The sequence below is a fragment of the Amblyomma maculatum genome, chromosome 8 (genome assembly GCF_055883805.1).
Source record: "Amblyomma maculatum isolate TAMU_Amacu chromosome 8, ASM5588380v1, whole genome shotgun sequence".
Taxonomy (NCBI): Eukaryota; Metazoa; Arthropoda; class Arachnida; order Ixodida; family Ixodidae; genus Amblyomma; species Amblyomma maculatum.
This window is the reverse complement of record NC_139351.1, coordinates 116,457,523-116,476,244: the sequence shown is the minus strand read 5'-3', so window position 1 is coordinate 116,476,244 and position 18,722 is coordinate 116,457,523. Positions and strand designations below refer to the sequence as shown.

Here is an 18,722-nt window from a genome sequence, read left to right as displayed (position 1 = left end):
TAAGCGAACAATAAATTTGCCGTAAAACAAATTCAGCGCACGGAAAGCCAGAAAGAGTTCTCATTTAATCCATTAACCATTAACCATTTTGGCCAGTCACATATAAGACCGGACTGCGGCCCGGCTGAGAAGCAATCATTAGAGCACATCCCATAAAGTAAACATTGCACAGGCGCTTAACAAACAATTCTCACTATTATCTACCCTCCCCGCATTCTCGCTTTCCCCTTCCCCTTTTATTTTTAACCCTCCCTCCCCATCCCACGTGCTAAATAAGCCGCCACTTATACAGTCGTTTTATTCGCGAGCTTGAAGGCCAACGTGTTTGCGGGCTAGGCTGGTGAATATTTGGTCCAGTGTAGTGTCGCTAACGTAGAAAACATGAAACTTGTGCTTGCGCTTCAGGAATAGTAGGCGGTCGAACGTTTCGCACCAGCTGGTCGGCGGCTCCAAAATTCGGAATTCCAGCAGGCCCTCGTAGCATCGCACCAGCGAACACGTTGGGAAATGGTCGATCACATCCATCACGATAAGCCGCTGATGTTCCATATCGGACTTGCGATCGGGAAACGTGTACACCGTGATCGTGGTCCCGCTCGAGTACTTTTCGCTCAGCTCCTTCACCGAGCCAATACACTCGATGCGGCCAGCCGCCAGAATGGCGATGCGGTCGTACACGCTCTCGTAGTGGCGAAGATGCTCGCACGACAATATAACGGTGCTGTACTGTCGAAGGTATTCCAGCACTCTCCGCACCAGAGCGCGCGTCTGCTTGTCCAAGTCCGGAAGGTCCAGAAGGTAGAGCCTGGGTACGGCCATCAACGCCAGAGCTAGGGACAGCTGCACCCTGGCGCTCGCGCTGTACGATGCAATGGCCGCGTCCGGCTCGGCGAGATCGACAATTCGCAGGAGAGACCTCGTGACGCGCGGTACGTCCTGGACTCCGCGAAGCACGGCTAGAAGGCAGATCATTTCCCTGCCAGTGAGCGTCTCCATTAGGCCCCCGGCATGCGGAACGTATCCAATGTTCCGCAGCCAATGTCTGTAGTGGTGCGTGAGTGACGTGGGGCCCATGTAGGCGTCGCCGGACGTCGGAAACATCTCGCCGCCGAGCACGCTGAGCAACGTAGTTTTGCCCGTGCCCATGACGCCCACGAAGCCGAGGCACTCTCCGTGACGCAATCCGAAGCTGATGCTGTCGATGGCAATGCGGGGCCGGATGAAGCCGTACGTCTTGCTTAAACTGCGCACGAGCAGCGCGTGTTGTTCGAAGTCGCGCTTGTTGCACATGTCCTCGACCTGCTGCTTCTCCTTCGCGACGTTTTCGTCAGCCGAAGTCTCCAAAGAAGCGGTGCTTGTAGGGGCTGGTTCATGCATTCCAAAACGCGACCAAAGTCGCTGCAGCAGCTCCGAATCGAGGAAGGTTACCAGGGCGAAGAAAAATCCTCCCTCGAGAACCAGGGAAACGACTTCGAACAGGCCCGTGTTTAGGCCCACGCTGAAAGGCTCCAGTTGGTCGGCGGGGTCTGCGTTGATACAAGCAAAATGTTATTGGCAGTTCTAGACTGAGGAATTTTGCAAGGCGAAAACATCATTGCGGACTGAGTAAGCACTAAAAGACCATTGACAACAGCAGCTGCAATAGGCTTTCTAAACTTGCTCATTTATACTAACATATACTAAATAATTAAACCTATTTAGGCTTGCTGCTCTCTACGTATTTCTTCGAGCTATAGCCTCTGGAAGCATTCACCCTCCTCCTGAGATGTTGGCTGGAGGCGTGGAGTTATGGTGCCACCCTATCAGTTATTTTTGCTTAGGCTCAAGCATAATGTCCTGCTTCATCGATAAATCAGAAAACCAGCTGGACGCGGAGCAAGTTGTCTTTCCGCCTTGTTCGTCGCTGGGATCGGCAGGTTCGCGGCCATTATCGCTATGAAATAGACATCACAGTTCTTGTCCATTTAGAAAGAACATCGTAAATGGCCTGTCACACAATCACGAGAACACCCCGATTCGGTCTGCTAACATCGTGTCTTCCTGATGTCTGTGTCTATGTCACACTGCGCCGACGGAAATGGTCGGGCTACAGTCGGTGTCGACGCCGCGTCGGCCGACTGTCGCCCAACTCTCATGTCACTCAAGCAAGAAAACGGCGCGAAATATGCTGCCGACTTGGCCCTCTCGTTGTCGCTCTCTTCTCGTGTCATTATACTATTCCTTTTCCTAATCTTTCTATTTCGTTTTATGTCACGCGAAATTCTTTTTGCACTTACTCCCGGAGGGACGCTGTGTCTCTAATAGTGTCCATTGCTTCACGCCTGTGGGTGTTGGGTTAGAAAAGCCGTGTTCGAAAAAGAAACGCCATTCGCAACAAATAAGAGGCAATAGAAATTTAAAAAGAAGCAGAAAAAATATTTCTTTTTTTCTTAATTGATTTTATGACCTGCCATTTCATAGCCAACTGCGGCAACCACTGCACCACAAAAGTTTTTTTTTTTTGTTTCACTTTTTGATTAAACGAAACAGGTCTAATCTGTTCTTTCGGAGACTAAAATATGGTTTTATGTGATGTGCTCACTTTATTGCAGCGTGAAAATCACGAAGACTGTAAGAACGACAGGCGTTTAGCGATTAACTGCAGACTGCTCAGCTGAGAGCAATTTGCTGATATTTTAAACCATGTAGTGCAGTGCAGTAGCAGGTAAAACCTTCGGCATAGTTCGAAGGACCGGCTGCGGGACCACGGCTGCTGTTGGTTCTGGAATGAATGCAAGTTCTGCTCTTTTTGCGCACTTACTGAAGCACATTGAATTATGGCGCAAAAATGTATTGCGATATAGCGACGCAGCGACTAGACGTTATGACTGTAAACATACTCCGAGGGGGATCGGCAGCTCTATAGGCTGGCTCCAGGAAAATAATCGCTTCTCCGTGATTTGTTTAGCTTTTACTTTGTTTTTTTGTAGCACTGCATATCTGCATGGCCCGACTGCGTGTACAACCACACGCACTCGGCGGACCCACGCATTTTGGAGGCTCGCGCTCACGTGTTGTAGTTAGGAAACGTGGGGGGGGGGGGGGGGGGGGGGGGGGGTAGTTCACGTGTTGTAGGATCAGTTATACTTTTTTTTATACATATTAGTACTAAAGGGGTTCTTTTTGCACTGCGGCCGCCCTCGCGAAGAATTGGCCACCGACAGTTGACAGACCGATTTTGTCGGTGTCTCCGGCCTCAAAACCTATCATACTGAGAAGACATCTGGTTTTCGGTCGTGTTGGTGTCGTCAGCCTAATATGACAGCTTGGTTTGTCGCAGACACGGTCTGCAGAGGAGTTGGTCGATAATAGTGATCGGGTCTGCATTGGCGTCATGCTGTGTGACAGGCCCTTAAGACGCCACTTTACGCGGAAGGCCATGTGACAATTCCTACAGCCTGTGGTTACACGAGTGCCTTGCTTGGCGTGGTCGACAGAGTATCTGGCATGCGAACCAATTGTCGTGATCATAGGTCTCTCGTTTAATTCAATATTTACTTATAACGTAACATTATCTGAGCCATGTGGTGACTTTTGATTAGACATTTTCATTCGACACGTGACGTGGCGTTTAACCTGCGCCTTGTACGGCATTTTAAATTAGAGGTCATGTAGCTCGGGCGTCATGACTCTTTCGACTGGTCATATCTGTTCACATGAGGCCAACTACGCAATGACGCTGGCTATTCTGCAACACAGGGCCATTATGCTTGTGCGTAGAACTCGGTTAGGTTAAACTCGAATTCGTCTGAAATGAAGAATTCAATTCAGCAGCGCCATGACGCCCGTCATACATTGCGTTTGGAACTTCGAGCCAACGGCAGGTTCATGACGGGATTCAGCTGTTTAGCGCGATATTCAGGGATAAAATTCTAGGAGGCATTTTGGATCCCTAAACTGCGATGAGGCGAAAGCCACTATGGTCCGTTAGCTTCCAACCACTGCCTCTCACAAAATGAAATTGTTGCGGACGGACGGACGGACGAACACGATCCACGAGCATGAGCCATTAAAGGCTATTGTCTTGAAATCTAGACAGTAGAAGTCGCACCAGAAAGCGTCTATCGAGATTGCGACAACGACTGCCGCTTTTCCTTTCATCGTTAAGTATTTGCTTTTGTCTTTCATTGTGGCGACTATATGCAGACCTAGGAACAACATATTCAAACCTTGTCCCCCTCCACATTGATGTAGTTGCGGATGTAGCGCCATAAAATAAAATAAATAAATGTACAAAATTGAAAATGTGGCGCGAACACCCCCCCCCCCCCCCCCCCCCGAGTTTCTCTGCAGACCACGCGTAAAAAAATATATATTGCCAATATTCAACTGATCTTTTTACGCGCGGTCTGCAGAGAAACTCGTGGGGGTGTTCGCGCCGCATTTGCAATCTTACACCTTTGCACTGCATGCATTTGATGGTTTGTGGCCTCAACAAATCTTGTGATGTAGGAGAAAGCACAGTATCACAGCGCACACAAGTGGCCCGCACAGTACGTACTGGCGTTCTGTAGGGGCGGGCAGCATGCCTCGAGCCTCTGCGTAAAGCGCACGAAGTCTTCCCGGCAGTACTGTTTCAGCGAGAGGCCGTCTTCTGAGCAGATCAGCTGCTCCTTGCTCAACAGAATGAGCTTGGTCTGCAACGCATTGCGAAAGTGCCAAGTGAAGTACGCTGAAGAGCATAATTAGCTTATATAATGCAGCGCAGATGAACATCATCTGTTCGTGCATATATACGTGAAAACCAAACTCACTGTCTACAAAACGACGCAGGTAAGTGCTCACTTAGCAGTGCTACGTGATCTGTGCGGATTCAGTTCACTTTCTGCAGTGAAGTCGGAACCATAACGACATCAGGTAAACGGTTATCGCAAGAATTCTTGCCTTTGCCTGACGTTAATGACTCGGTTCATACTCAAAGCAAGACTGTGCTATTTGGTCTATTCAACTTGTATAGCAACACTTTTTTAAATTTATAGTCTTCCCACTAGCATACAACAGAAGCAAGACGTTTACAGGTGATCGTAGTGGCTCATATTGCGGTGTATTTGCTTCTATTAGAGCCTTCCAGCCGTTTAGGGGCCCTGCACACAACTTCTGCTTCTTTAAATTTGGTTTCATCTTATGTACGCGGTATCAAAAGGCTTCTCGGTGTGTGGTGAATGGGGTCTTCTGAAGATTAGACGGAGGCATGCAAAGCCTATGGGAAGTTGATGGAGTTATATGGAACCATAACGACATCAGGTAAACGGTTATCGCAAGAATTCGTGCCTTTGCCCGGCGTTAATGACTCGGTTCATACTCAAAATAAGACTGTGCCATTCGGTCTATTCAACTTGTATAGTAACACTTCTTTCAATTTCTTGTCTTCCCACTAGCAAACAACGGAAGCAAGACGTTTACGAATAATCGTTACAGGTAGGTTGACGCCTGTAGCTGACAGTTCCAGATTTCGGACCCGCACGGCATCCGTAAGCTAAAGACGTAATTCGCGCGTCTATGCCAGTACCTAACCTGTTTGCGACAGTGGGCTTTGTAATTCGAACACTTGTAAGAAATAGTGTGAAAACCAACAAGCCTCGAAGTAAACTTTTGATTAAAAAAATATGTTGTATGCATTTTGAAAGGTACTATTAATGCCCCAGTGGCGCACAAGGCCTCTTCGTTCGAGATGGTTAATGCTTCGAACAGTTCTTCCTGTCCCTGGCCCCTACAGTCAGTATATCGATAGAAGTGCCACCACGACAGGTCAGTAGCCGTACCTGACACAGTAGTTCACAAGGAGTGCTATTCCTACGCTGAATTTCATGCAGTTCGCGTGCGCAAGCTGGGAGCCGTTAACTCGTGTAACGGCTCGTTCCGCAAAAACAACGCCTTCTGCGTGTGAACGGTGTATTGAAGCGACAAAACGCTCATATTTTAGCGCATCATCATTATGACTTGATAGAGAGCCGGCCGCGCAAGCTGTTCTGCTGCAATTGCGACGGAAAAGCGATGACTCTATGTCGACACTCTATGGCTGTACGCACCATGCAGTGGCGTCCTTTTGGGACGGTCTTTTAGTTACATTTAGGCATACCGCCCTTCCAACGGAGGGATGCTGCTCGTCTTTTTCCCGTTGCGGCAAAGCTGAAACCGCGACTCAGCTGTTCTGCTCTCATCCCACGGCGAACCGCCTAGTGGCGCCCCTGCTATAACAGATGTATATCCTCCGAAGAATTACGCTTGTGTGGACGTTTAGAAACCTCGCCTACAAACTATCACATTCGAAAGTCATTCTCATGAGTAGGAACGTGATGTATGTTACCCATGTTTACAATAGCGACATGGATGTAAAGCCTCGCTTTAAGGCTGAGCTGCATGCAGACAAAAACTAGCGCGAACGCAAGCGCGGCAAGCGACGAGTCACGCGAAGGGTTTCGCCCGTGTCGCTCGCCTCGATCGTCTCTCGCATCTGGTGTCTCACAAAAATTTGCTCCCTTCCCGGAAAACTCTATGCGAATAAGATTCTCGCTGGGCGTTTTCCTGAAATCGAAGGCCTTCGTATTCGCAGGCGCGTCGTCTTCGTTGTCGTTGCCGCTGCTGTACCACTTCCCCCGAGAGATTTTTCGTTAGCCTTGAGGCAGTCGCAAAACTGGAATAAATAAAACTAATTGCTTGGCGGCAACATATACTTGCTGCTCAAAATTTATAACGGGCCACGAGCAAGCGAACCATGTTGTTATTCGAGTGGAGGATACGCAGGTGCTTAATTTGAAGTGACGCTGCGCTCCCAATCACTGACGCCGCATATTCCATAGTTTGTTCACCAGATCAGGAAAGAGTTTAACGGTGTGTTTACTAAGACAGAGTGCGCTAGTATCGCACGATAGTGCATTTCCTTCTAGATATATGAACTGGCGGACGCCGCGCGTTCGCCGCGCCATCTGGCAATCAAGAAGCAACCGGAAGATGTCTCGTCTGCAACATATCTAGACATAGTAAGTAGCGCATCTTAATTCTCCTTTTCTAGCGTGAGGATGATAGTGATGATGATCAGCGGCGCATTAATTTCGGGCGAGCGTGTATTCAGCATTGAACTGGTTTGGAATGGACAGGTTTGTATTGAATGAGACAGGATTGGTTGGATTGTATGTGGCTACAATAAACTGTACTTGATTGGACTGCATGGATTTGATTAGACCGGATTGGTTTGTATTGTATTGGATTGGGTTAGATTAGACTTGATTGAATTGAATTACACTAGACTGCATGGAATTCGATTGAAATGGAGATGAGTAGGCAGCCCAGCGCCAGGAACACATGTTTTCGCTAAGTATATCCTGGCCTAGCTGAGGTAAGCCACGGCCAATTTTTTTGGTTTGGCTAGCAGGTATGCCTGCAAATGCTTAGAAGAGAACGAGAGAAGAGAGCAGGTTACACGCTAGTTTATTCATCCGCATAGTGTCGCAGACATCGAAACCGCTGTTCCAGTCGCTGTTTCTTTCTAATTTATGGGGTTTTCCACTAAGCGACGGCTGCTATCGCCACGCCGGTTTGTTACGTCACTATTTTTGAGCCCACGGAACTCACTCTTCGTACCAAATCACTCGAACACCCCTGTGCGGCCTTAGAAGTAGGTGCATAACACGTGATTTAAAGGTCCCGTTAGATTCCATTCCCATTTCAAATATTGTGCCCCAGTTGGTAGCTCCTGCGAATTGTACCATGAGATGCGGCTTCGTGACATTCAATTCAATTCAATTCAATTCAATTTTATTTTTCAGAAAGCTTCTGAAGGGTCACCTGGGCTAAAAGCTGTCATGTCAGCTTGACAAGGCCCAGGTGACATCACACAAACTACCGACAAATCAGTGGCTGGCCATGCCTCCTGCCAACTACCTCCTGCCGTATGCATGCTTGTGAGGAGGATCTGAATGCATGCGGCATAAGTTAGCAGGATTGAAAGACTCCCGCTCACTCTGAGCAAGTCATACGGACATGTGTGCATGGCCTAGGAGTAGCGTCTCTGACTAGATGTCGAAGACTATACCACTGCGCACTATTCCACTGTCAGGTGTGCTGCACAATTTGGCAGCTCACTGTATTGCATGGTGTGGAGTATTTGCAGAACCATTGCCCCTCAACGCCTCCGCTTGTGACCTTGGGATGTGCCGGCGTGTGCTCCGCGACGATAGGTTACATAACAGAAGGGACTTATTCCGACTGGTCCTGACTTACTGCTGGTTGTGCCCAAACGCCTTTCATCGTGGAGCTTAATGATCTTTCCAATGATAGCCATCTGGGCGTTTCGCGGTAACTTACGACCGCGTGAGTCGTCCCTTCTGTTTGCCGCGTCTTTTATTATGATTCACATTCATCAACATAGAAGTGTAGTGGAAACGAGGGGCTCGTAGTGAGATACAAACAACAAAATAACGCATAGGAGTTATGCCGGTAATTGCCAAGAAGTAAAATTGTTTACTATTTATAAATGAATAAATATAAATTAAGTAGCGTGGCAACCACATGCCGTTGTTGGGGTCAGAGTTCACGACCTCCAAATTTAGTGTCCGTTGCTCTGCCAACTGATCTACGGCGACAGGTGTGCAATTTTTGTTTTCTTACGTATCTATGCCGTCTGCGTTTTGTTTTTGAGAGGGTTTATCAGCGCCACCTTAGTCCATAGCGATGCGTCTGGAACGTCCTGTGCTACCGCGAGTGTCTCATGGAGGTGGGAGCTGTGCAGACATGTAGGGTTGCACCGACACAACCACAAACGAATAAGACAAAATTCCCTGCCTTGGCAACAGTAGCTTATAACGCTATCGAAGAGGGCCAATTAAATACCCTTGCAAATTTTCGAATGCTAGAATGCATTCTACGGGGCACTGTTGCGTCCGAAATCCAGATCACATTAGGATACCAACAAAGCGCCAGCAACACCTTCAATGCTTGCGCTGCATACTGAACCATCCCTACACTGAGAACTATTTGCGCATAGGAGGAGAGTGTACACAGACTACTCGCCGGAGCCGAGTAGAATACTAATTGAAGTTCACAATGGAGTGACAAATGAAAAACAAAGCTGCGAGCAAGAGGCGATCATCGGGAACACTCACGATGCCTCTGGTGGCAGGGTAGGTGGGCACCCAGCGGATAGGCAGCGTCAGGAGGCTTCGGATACCAGGCTGGTCCTTTGGCGAGAATACGAACAGGTCCGCGGCGGTGAACAGCAGGGAGCCCAGCACTCCTGTGCAGCCGAAGTAGGTGACTTGGAGAAGAGTCTATACACGCGCTAAGCGAAGGAATAGCAAGCGGAATCGTTCAATACTAGACTAGTTTATCATTTTGTGCAGCACATTTGCCACGGGCATGAGTTTAGTACTTAAAAAAAATTAACAGAGCACGTTGTTGGGCTAGTCGGTCATACATACTTAAAAAAGGGAATTGCGCTAAAAAAGACACGGACGAGAAGAGGACATGGACGGGCGCAAACTCGCGACTGATTTTATTTAGAAAGAACACAAATATATATACCTTGAAGCTTATCCAATCAATGCCTAAGCGCACATGCCAGGAAAGTTGTCTCTTTCTTATACAACTTGATACTAGAATCGCTTACGCATTCATCACCTGACTTATCAATGAAAAAGGCATCTGCGAGTTCACGTGCTACCTGGTTACGACTGCGCCTTAAGATTTTGGTTCTAGCCAGCAAAGGCTGGCATGCTTTATCAGGCGTAGCCAAAGGGCATGCGCCGCAATGTAAGGGCAAATTTGACATTTTTCCGTTATTCATAGAGAGCTGATGTTCCCTTAGTCGTTCATTTATACAACGGCCCGTCTGGCCGATGTAAACTTTTCCGCAGGTCAGGGGGATCTCATATACAGCCTCGACAGAACACCTGACAAACTGGGTGGCGTGACGCTTCGTGCAGTCTCGCATGCATTCCTCACCGGAGACAATCCGGGGGCACAAAGAGGCCAACTTGCGCGGGGCAGAAAATACCACCGGCACACCGTAGCGATTGGCTACATTCTTCAGGTTGTGGGACACCCCATGGATATAGGGGACAACCGCCGGTCTCGTCTTCGGTTGACCGCCACCTTCTTGAGGTGTTCTAGCATTAAAACTTTGCAGAAGCTTCTCTGCCACAGCAGCCACGACTGAAATAGGGAAACCAGCTTTCTGTAACCTGCCAACCTGATTGGTGAGGCTGTCGTTTACCAGGTGAACACATGATTTCTGCAAGGCTGCTTTCAGGCACAGCATAACAATGGCGCGTTTTACCGTCTTAGAATGAGCAGATTCAAACGGCAACAGGTCTTTCCGGGCTCGTGGTGAATACATCCAACACGTGTGATCTGGTGTTAAAGTGATGTTAATATCTAAAAACTGTAATCTATCTACTTCAGGTAATTCGTAGGTGAAGGTTAGACCCCTCCCGTGTCGTTTAAAGACAGATAACGTCTCTTGCACGGTGAACGTGTGTGTCAAACCGGGTTGCTTTAGCCTATGAGTTCAGCCTATACAATGTATGCATATAATGACTCAAGTATCAGTAAATCCCATTCATGCTCTCTGAATCCAAGCAACAGGAAAGAGTTTTGGTTGGCTGGCTGGCTGGCTGGCTGGCTGGCTGGCTGGCTGGCTGGTTGGGGTCGGTCGGTCGGTCGTTCGGTCGGTCGGTCGGTCGGTCGGGTTGAACGTCCCAAGCGACTCCGGCTATTAGAGACGCCGTAGTTAAGGACTCCGGAAATTTCGACCACCTGGGGTTCTTTAACAAGCACAGCACACGGGCGCATTGCTTTTCTCCTCCATCGAAAAGCGGCCGCCGAGGCCGGGATTCGATCCCGCGTCCTTGGGAACAGTAGTCGAGCGCCGTAATCACTGGACCACCCCGGCGGGACAAGAATTCCATTCCACTGAACCATTACATAGCACACTGCTAAACAAATTAACCTGTATGTATATGCGACTGCGGCAAACACATATTCTCAAACATGTTCACATATTTACAGAAATAAGATGGCTTCAAGAGTTAGGTAGAGTGGTTCCGTAATTAACCTTTCTTTTTAATGTATCTGTGCATGTCTGCGGCGTTTCGGAAGGCTACCTGGCGAAGAACTCACCTCCAGCTAGGTATATGGTGGTCATCGTGAAGAGGGCCTTCGACGAACTCTCGTACCAAAAGGAGAATAAGTAGGCCATGCTGATTGCCACGAAAGTATATAAAACAAATATGATAAATATGGCATCTGAAACGAAGAAAAATTGAAGATGTGTTGGCAAAGGTTCGTCATCCCTCGTAAGATACGAAAAAGGAAGAGCTAAAATAGTTTTGCGAAACACTTCTTTACCGGTATGATGCGACACTTACTAACCCTTTGTCGTTCCTCGTTCTCGAGCACACTTCATTAGCATATAGTCATATATAGTCGTAAGCTACCGCAATATGAGAAAGAGCAGCTCACATAGCTATAAAGCTTTGCTTCAACGAAGTCGTGCCAACGTGCCTGCGTGACTAGGGGTAGATGTGTCCGATTAAGATCCAACGGATCCCGGATTCGATACGCATCTCATTCTCGTATCTCAGATGTGCTGCAACTCCTATTTACAGTTTGCAGCTCCTATTTACATCTCACGTGTTCTTGTAACATCCCGCAGCCCGCCGCGCAATCAATGTCCGGCGATGACAAGCACCAACTACCACGTGCCTTGTGACGTTTTACTCTAAAAACCGACTGGGCCGACACCCTTCCACGCTGTCGCATTAACATTGCGTGACGCCCACGCGTACGGCATGGTTGCTTAGGATTTCAAAAAAGGCGGGTGCCCCCCACGACAGGCGTAGAGCAGTGAGGTCAGGGTTTCAGGAGGGAGGCTCAGGCTACGACTACACTATAGATGCGAAAACAAACTTGCGGCTTACGGACGAAGTTCCAGCTGAGGAAGGGGCGGAAGGCGGCCGTGGCGACGGTGAAGGCGACCGCGTGCCCCAGCCCGCGAAAGCCGTCGAAGAGCAGGTGTCCCAGCCAGAAGAGGGTGCCGCTGACGCCCGTCATGAGCTGCATGTGCTTAGCGCCGGACACGCGCTCGCCCAGAATGACGACCACGAAGTGTATTGCGTGGTAGCATAGCGCGGTGGGCACGAACACGGCGCACAAGACGCGCACCATCACCAAGTGAACTACATAGTCCGCGCTCCCACTCCGCGGGCTGTCCAGCAGCCGGAACTCGCGGAAGAAGCTCAGCACCACGCCTACGTTCTCCTCGCCCTGTATCACAGCGCCACACCCTCAAGACACAGCTTTCGCTCCGCACACTCAAAACACAGCCAAGCTCCCCACACCCAAGACGCAAACTTAGCTCTCCACACTCAAAACACACCCTTAGCCACTTAGCTCCCCGCACTCAAGACACACTCTTACCTTCCCACACTCAAGACACATCCTTAGACGGTGACTTACCCAAAAATATTCAGAGGCGTCCGCGTAATGAAGGTGTAAGGCAGACTGCGATTTCACGGGCGACATTCCGTTTACAGCCCATATGAGAGCAGACACTATCATCATCGTCGCCATTGCCAAGGCGTCACATTACGTCAGTTCCTTTGTGCGTCGTGTGCGTGTCGTTCATCGTTGCTGGCACGCCGACGCCAAATGAACCCCATTCCTCCAGTCCGAGGCAGACGACGAACATGCGTGACGCCATATGCATTTTAGAACGCGTAGCTGTTGCCACGGCAACCGAGAACGAAGGAACTGACGTCGCGTGACGGCGACGATGACGTTAGCGTCTGCTCTCATCTGCGCTGGAAACGGAATGTCGCATTTCACGGTGCGCGTAGTAACTGAGAAGCACTACAAACTATCCTTGGTACATCCTGTACACGTATCCTTCCCATTTTAATCCGTCACTTGCGTCCTCGAGGCGTTTTTCAGATGCCCACCTAGATAATCAGGGAGATAGCGCTAACACTGCATTATTTGCGACAGAGCCTTAAGGGTGGTCACTACCGGCAGAGATTACGTGGGCCTCTTTGAGTAGGATTGAGAAAGTGAATGTGAAGATGAAGTTGTTGACTACAAATGTAATGTACTAAAATATGTAATGTCGTCTGATGTCACCCAGCCAACAGACAAATCCAGGTAATGTTACCTACCACCTTCCAGCTGCATTCTCGTAAATCTTCGCTCACTGCTAACGCTGGAGTTTATCCAGAAAAGGTGTTCTGGAGTTTACACGTTAAGATTTTGATGCAGTTTGCTCTTTAGTAGCAGAAATTCGACGGAAGTTGTTAGCATCGCCACAGCTCAAACTCTGCCACAAACAGGCAAACCAATGCACACCGTTTACGTTGCAAGACGCGACTAAAGGCGGAGCTTATGTGTTTCCCTGCGTGTTCATAATTGGCTTTTCATGACCATGTGCCGTTTTATTTGGCTCTGTCGTTAGTGCGCCAGCATCAACACCGATATACGAAATCCTTGATCATTACTACTACTACGAGATCAGTATAGAGACCACCGTCTCCGTTCTTGCCATTCCCGTCATAAATTGCCCTTATTGGCGAGCAGTTTAATGAGACCATCATTGCAGTAGAAAGTACGTGTAAGCCTGATTTATTATTTCTCCGAGGACCAGCTTCGGAAAAGATTCGTGATCATTCTCATACAGTTATGAAGTTTTCCGTACAATACTCAGCAAGGGTACGCTCCTCTGCAAATATATTGATGCAGGACTCTGATGCAGGAAAGAGTCCGTTATACGTCAGTTTATGCGAATGAGTTATTGTTGATGCAGCCTGCCGTATGTGTACTATGCCAAGCTTTTTAGCGGCGTGCTTGCTGTCTACACTAAATAATGCTCATGCTACTGTTTCACAAAAGACACCATCAAGTTGTTTACAACACGAAACAAAGAGGCATATAATTTATTCGAAATTAAAGTTAATCATAAACAGCCCAAAAACTGAATTCGCGTAATGAAAGCGCCCTGGAAAGCTTTGTAACAGAACACAGAAGCTGATGCTTCACTATTACTTGTGATCGATTGCTCTTCCTAACTGCTGTTGTAGCCCTTTCGCCTGCTTAACACTATTTGCCTATAAACTAGTTAGTTCCTTTAACAAGAATACATGTAGAAGGCATAGATTTTGGAACTTCCAAATATGTAGACAGCTTGTACAACTAATTACCAATCAAAACAAGGGAGAATGTGGAAGTCGCAGATTACTAAGCTTACAATAATAGGAACAACTTGCACATCACATTTTGAAGTGAGAGTGGCCGTGTATGTCCACCTCGTGTTAATAAGAAATAGCCTCAAAGTGTAAATGTGCACGATGGCAATGTAACACGAACACTGCTCAGGTAGTGGTATTTGCAAAATCCGTTATATATATCTTATATGGTACTGTAACGAGAAAACCTTCACTAGGTCACTTTAGTTTTTCTCTGAGTCGGTGGCAACGTGCCTGAAAGGTGTCCGGGGCATTCGTGAACCGAATGGTTGCCGCCTTGTCGCCAGTCAGGTTGCGGAGGATTGCCTTGTGCAGTAGGTTCAGGGCCAGCAGCGCCGAATGCGGGTTCTGTCCGTTGAACCACAGTGTGATCCTGCGTTACAACAGGAACTGTATTAAAGACCAAATTTAAAGCGATATTAAACCCCAGATGTCATCATGGTTTGTGCGACTTAATCTTGCAAATAATTAGTATAAAATGCAGGAATAGGTATTTAAGTAGAAATGAGGAACTCCCCTGAGGAACGTGAACCGCACTGTCGCATCCAAGGTTCTGCACGTATATGAGGCTCCACTGTTTTCATACAGTTCCATGAAGACATCTACCACGTATATAAAACTATTCGCTCTGCCCAAACACAACGCCTTCCGTACCCGGATGCCGATTCCGTCGAGACCGCACCGAACTGGTAGTTAAATACGTAGCCGTGGACGTCGTACTCCGCCAAGGCGAGCAGCTTCTGAGCGATGTTGGTGAGGTCAATGCTCTCCAGTTGAACGCCACTATCCTCCATCACGGGACACATGCTCTGGGTCATGAATTGCTGCAGAGGTGACGGACGAAGAAAATGTAGAGATGTAATTTTGACGCCTTTGACGTTATCACACGAACTGCCTGCCTAGTGTATGTATGCTTATACAAGAGACGGCAATGTCCTTTGTGTTGTGTGCTCAGTTTTAAACCGGCTAGTACACTGCGATGTAGTACCTAAATATGGTGTCGCGGCCACCGTATATTGCGAGCCAGTAGCAAGCACGCGTTTTCGCATGCTTGGTGTCGCAGAAGCGGCGCACATCCTTGTCTCCTTTTGCTATTCTTCCGTGTCAATAGTTAGCAGATAATTGTCTGCGCGATGGACAGTCAACCGTCTACAATCAAGGCTCTACGGAGCCATGGAGCAGGCTTCGCCAGTGGTTCGACTGCGAAGAGGCACAGCCACGGCCAAGCATAATACCACAAGGAAGTCAGCAAGACTGTGAAGAGAGAAGCGCTCGCTGCTAACACAGCAATTTTTGTTGTCTTTGATCGAACGGTGTAATCGATGTGCTGAACAGGTCGCCAAGGCAATGCGCCAAAAGCGACCTCAGGACGGCAAATACTAGTAACGGGAGACACTTCGGAGAAAGCGAGATGAATGTAATAAACGCAAGTGAAAAAAAGTAATACATTTAAAATACATTTGCCGATATATTGCGCCCCAGAGAGTAATGCTTTCGCATTCACAAATGCAGGTGGCCCTAAGTGTCTCTACCGATAATTTTTTTTCTTCTGCTGTGACGAGCTTCTGGATAATCATCTAAGATGCCCACCTGAAAGAGTCCGCCCTTGGCACCGCAGAATCCAACGGCCTTGGCCACGATGTTCCGGGCGTCGTAGGTGAGCCTATCTTCATGAGTGGGTATGTCGGTCAGCAGCAAGTTCTCGCAGTAACCGCCCAATAGGAGCAGGACCATGGGGAGCAGCCAGCGTAGGGTGCGATGGACGGGCACGCGCTTCCAGTGCAGGGCCCTCTTGTGGAGTAGGCTACGCAGCCGCGACATGGTTGTAGCCTCCACGAAGATGGTGCGGTTGCGCAGAGCTCGCAGTGCGTCCCCCGTGCCTCTGCCCAGGACTGCGCAGAGGAAGCCACGCAATGTACGCTTAACGTTGGCGTAGACCAAACACCAGCATGCGTCTTTTAAGGCCGCGGGTGTCGGCTACCCATTGGCGCTGGCCCTTACTAGATTAACTGAGGACCACTCCGGCCAATGTTGGTTCTTTGTAGAAGTAGATTTGTCTCCTTTCGGCTACACGTATTCTTATTTGTCAGAAAACGTTTCTGGACATGCATTTGGATTTCAAAATGAATCATCTATACTTATCTGGCATAAGAGTGAAACTGTGAGGTCAACAATATCTGCGATGTCCCCAACAGAGCTATGATTTGCTGCTGATCCGAAGGTACCTGCCAGCGGCGTCAGAAAACCATCGGAAAACCGCGCTGCCAGCACCTTTTGATGCTTATCTTGCTACCAGAAGCAATGAAAAATTATCTTAAGAGCAGCGCAGAAGTGGTGAATTTAGCATCCTTTTAACGAGTTGCGGATGAGTGCGCTGTAATCGCGGCTTACAGGGTGGTGCCTCCATAGCAGAGCCGGAGAGACACAAAATAACTCACCAATCGCATACAGCCGCAAAGAGCCCGTTGTCACATGGTATATATTACGATTCGCGGGCTTTCATATTTTCCTAAGGAAAAGGGCACGCAAATGATACCTCGAAAACATTTGAGTTGGATTACTTTCGTGGCGTTCGACAACATTCCTATTCAAATTTCAGCGTTTACAAGGACACTTTAGATGATCATTAAATATTTTCGACTAATTATTCAAGCAAGCGGAATAAAAAAGCAGAAGTTGGTAAACCTCGTAACACCACTGACTTGATTTCAGTTGGGGAGAACGCTTATGTTCCTTTTAAATCTTGGTCCATCATAGCTGGGACACCCTGTATACCAGACCTCGATTTAAATATCGAAAAAAAATCTCTAGTTATGTTTTTCAGTGCATACATTTTTTTTTTTCAGTGATTTATTTATCTATTCAGGTGCTTCTATCAACCACCTAGTAGATCATAAATTTGTACACGAAGTGCATACTTCGCCTCAGTACGGAGAGCAGTCTAGTTGTTTAAATATTTTTTACCAATCAATTATGCAATTTTGGGAGACTCTACTGTCGAGCTCACACCCTGAGACTCAGCTAGGTGTAATACGACTAGCCGAACACGCCGCTCGGGTCAAACGGCTCCAGACTGTCGTGTAGGCGGATAGGTTGACGCTTATCCTGTATCTGTTAGAAATTAAGGTATATTTTATATGCATGCCAAAGCGCCAAACATTCTTCTTTGAACCTAATCTTTTCGAAACGCATGCTGGCTTTCTTGCGATAATGCGCAAATATTGTTTGCTTTACCAAGGAACAAAAAAAAAAATGTGGCCAATGCGGTCGAATCTGCTCACTGTTTCCTGCGAGGTCCTGCGACTCGTTTTGAACGAACACAAAAGAAAGAGCACAACGCAGCGCTGCCACAGCAATAGTTTTGAACGTCTTGAAGCTACGGCTTCGGGATACGGAACGCTTAAGAATTAATCAGCGTAAAGTGGTGCCATCTGTTTGGGAAAATTGGCGTAAGGTTTAAAAAAAAAAAAACGTCTCATCCAGCACGATATGCCGATATGCTCGGATGTGTGAAGTTTCCGCCTGGATGACTTCATTTTTTTTTTCCGCGCCAACGATGCATGCGAGCAACAGTTCAGAAAAGCGTTATCAGTTCTACCAGTGGAGCACGGTTTTGTTTCTAATGTGTTCTCTCACCTGGACCTGGATCATCAGGTTCCGTCCGTCCATCGAAGGCGCTCGTATCGATCCTTAAGCGGGACACGGCCTCCTTCACTGAGATGTTGGAGGAAGTGCGACGCTTTCCGTCGACGCGTTTGGAGACTACAAGTGACCGTTGTTCGTGAATGCTGTAGATGAGAGAGAATGTGACGCAAATCACGCACGTCACCATGACGTCATGTCACGTCACCGCAGGCCCATGTCCTACCACCGGTGCGCATCAGCTTTGCTATGTGGCAGCTGAAGCAGCGCCATTCAAAAAAGCTTCCTAGCGCCATTTCCTCATTCTCCCTGATGCCCCTTATGGAATCCTTTTTGTTACCCAAAACGAGGAACGGTTATATATTCTGAGTCAAGAAAAAATGACACCCACAATTTAGCGTATATCTTTAATTGTAAACGCGTAATTGTAATTTTCAACTGAATACAGCCCGTGGGCTTTTTAAGAGCACAGGCCAGGGAGTCTCAAAACACTTCTCTGCTTTCTAATTTATTTTGGGATGGTTAGGCGCTCTCCTTCGAGCATACATGGCAAAATTACTTCTGAAAAGAAATTAAATTACAATACTAATTACTTTGCTGAAAATCGAAGAAAAGTAATTAAATTACATTACTCATTACTGCTCCCCCAAAAGTAATGAAATGACATTATAATTACTTTACTGAGTAATTCAATTACTTTGAAATTACTTTCTAGTTTCCATAAATGCAAAAACTAAGTAAAGCTATTAAACAAAACAACTTGTTCTCCAGAGTATTCTAGTTTTGCTCAATTCTGTCTCCTTTTGCCAATCC

The 18,722-nt window shown here is 47.7% G+C and overlaps 1 protein-coding gene across 1 annotated transcript in view; it reads right to left on the bottom strand.

Moving 5' to 3' along the window:
• Window positions 1–273: 273 nt before the first annotated feature.
• LOC146182261 (phospholipid-transporting ATPase ABCA3-like) overlaps window positions 274–18,722 on the bottom strand; it is a 37,715-nt gene continuing 19,266 nt past the window's right edge. The window contains exons 15-23 of the mRNA XM_084575921.1: window positions 17,904–18,055; window positions 15,858–16,159; window positions 14,922–15,091; window positions 14,502–14,640; window positions 11,955–12,300; window positions 11,155–11,280; window positions 9,141–9,271; window positions 4,541–4,676; window positions 274–1,526 (exon numbers count right to left, since the gene is read on the bottom strand). Of these exons, the coding sequence (XP_084432047.1) occupies window positions 298–1,526; window positions 4,541–4,676; window positions 9,141–9,271; window positions 11,155–11,280; window positions 11,955–12,300; window positions 14,502–14,640; window positions 14,922–15,091; window positions 15,858–16,159; window positions 17,904–18,055 (2,731 nt within the window). The 3' untranslated portion in view covers window positions 274–297. The remainder of the gene's footprint in view (window positions 1,527–4,540; window positions 4,677–9,140; window positions 9,272–11,154; window positions 11,281–11,954; window positions 12,301–14,501; window positions 14,641–14,921; window positions 15,092–15,857; window positions 16,160–17,903; window positions 18,056–18,722) is intronic.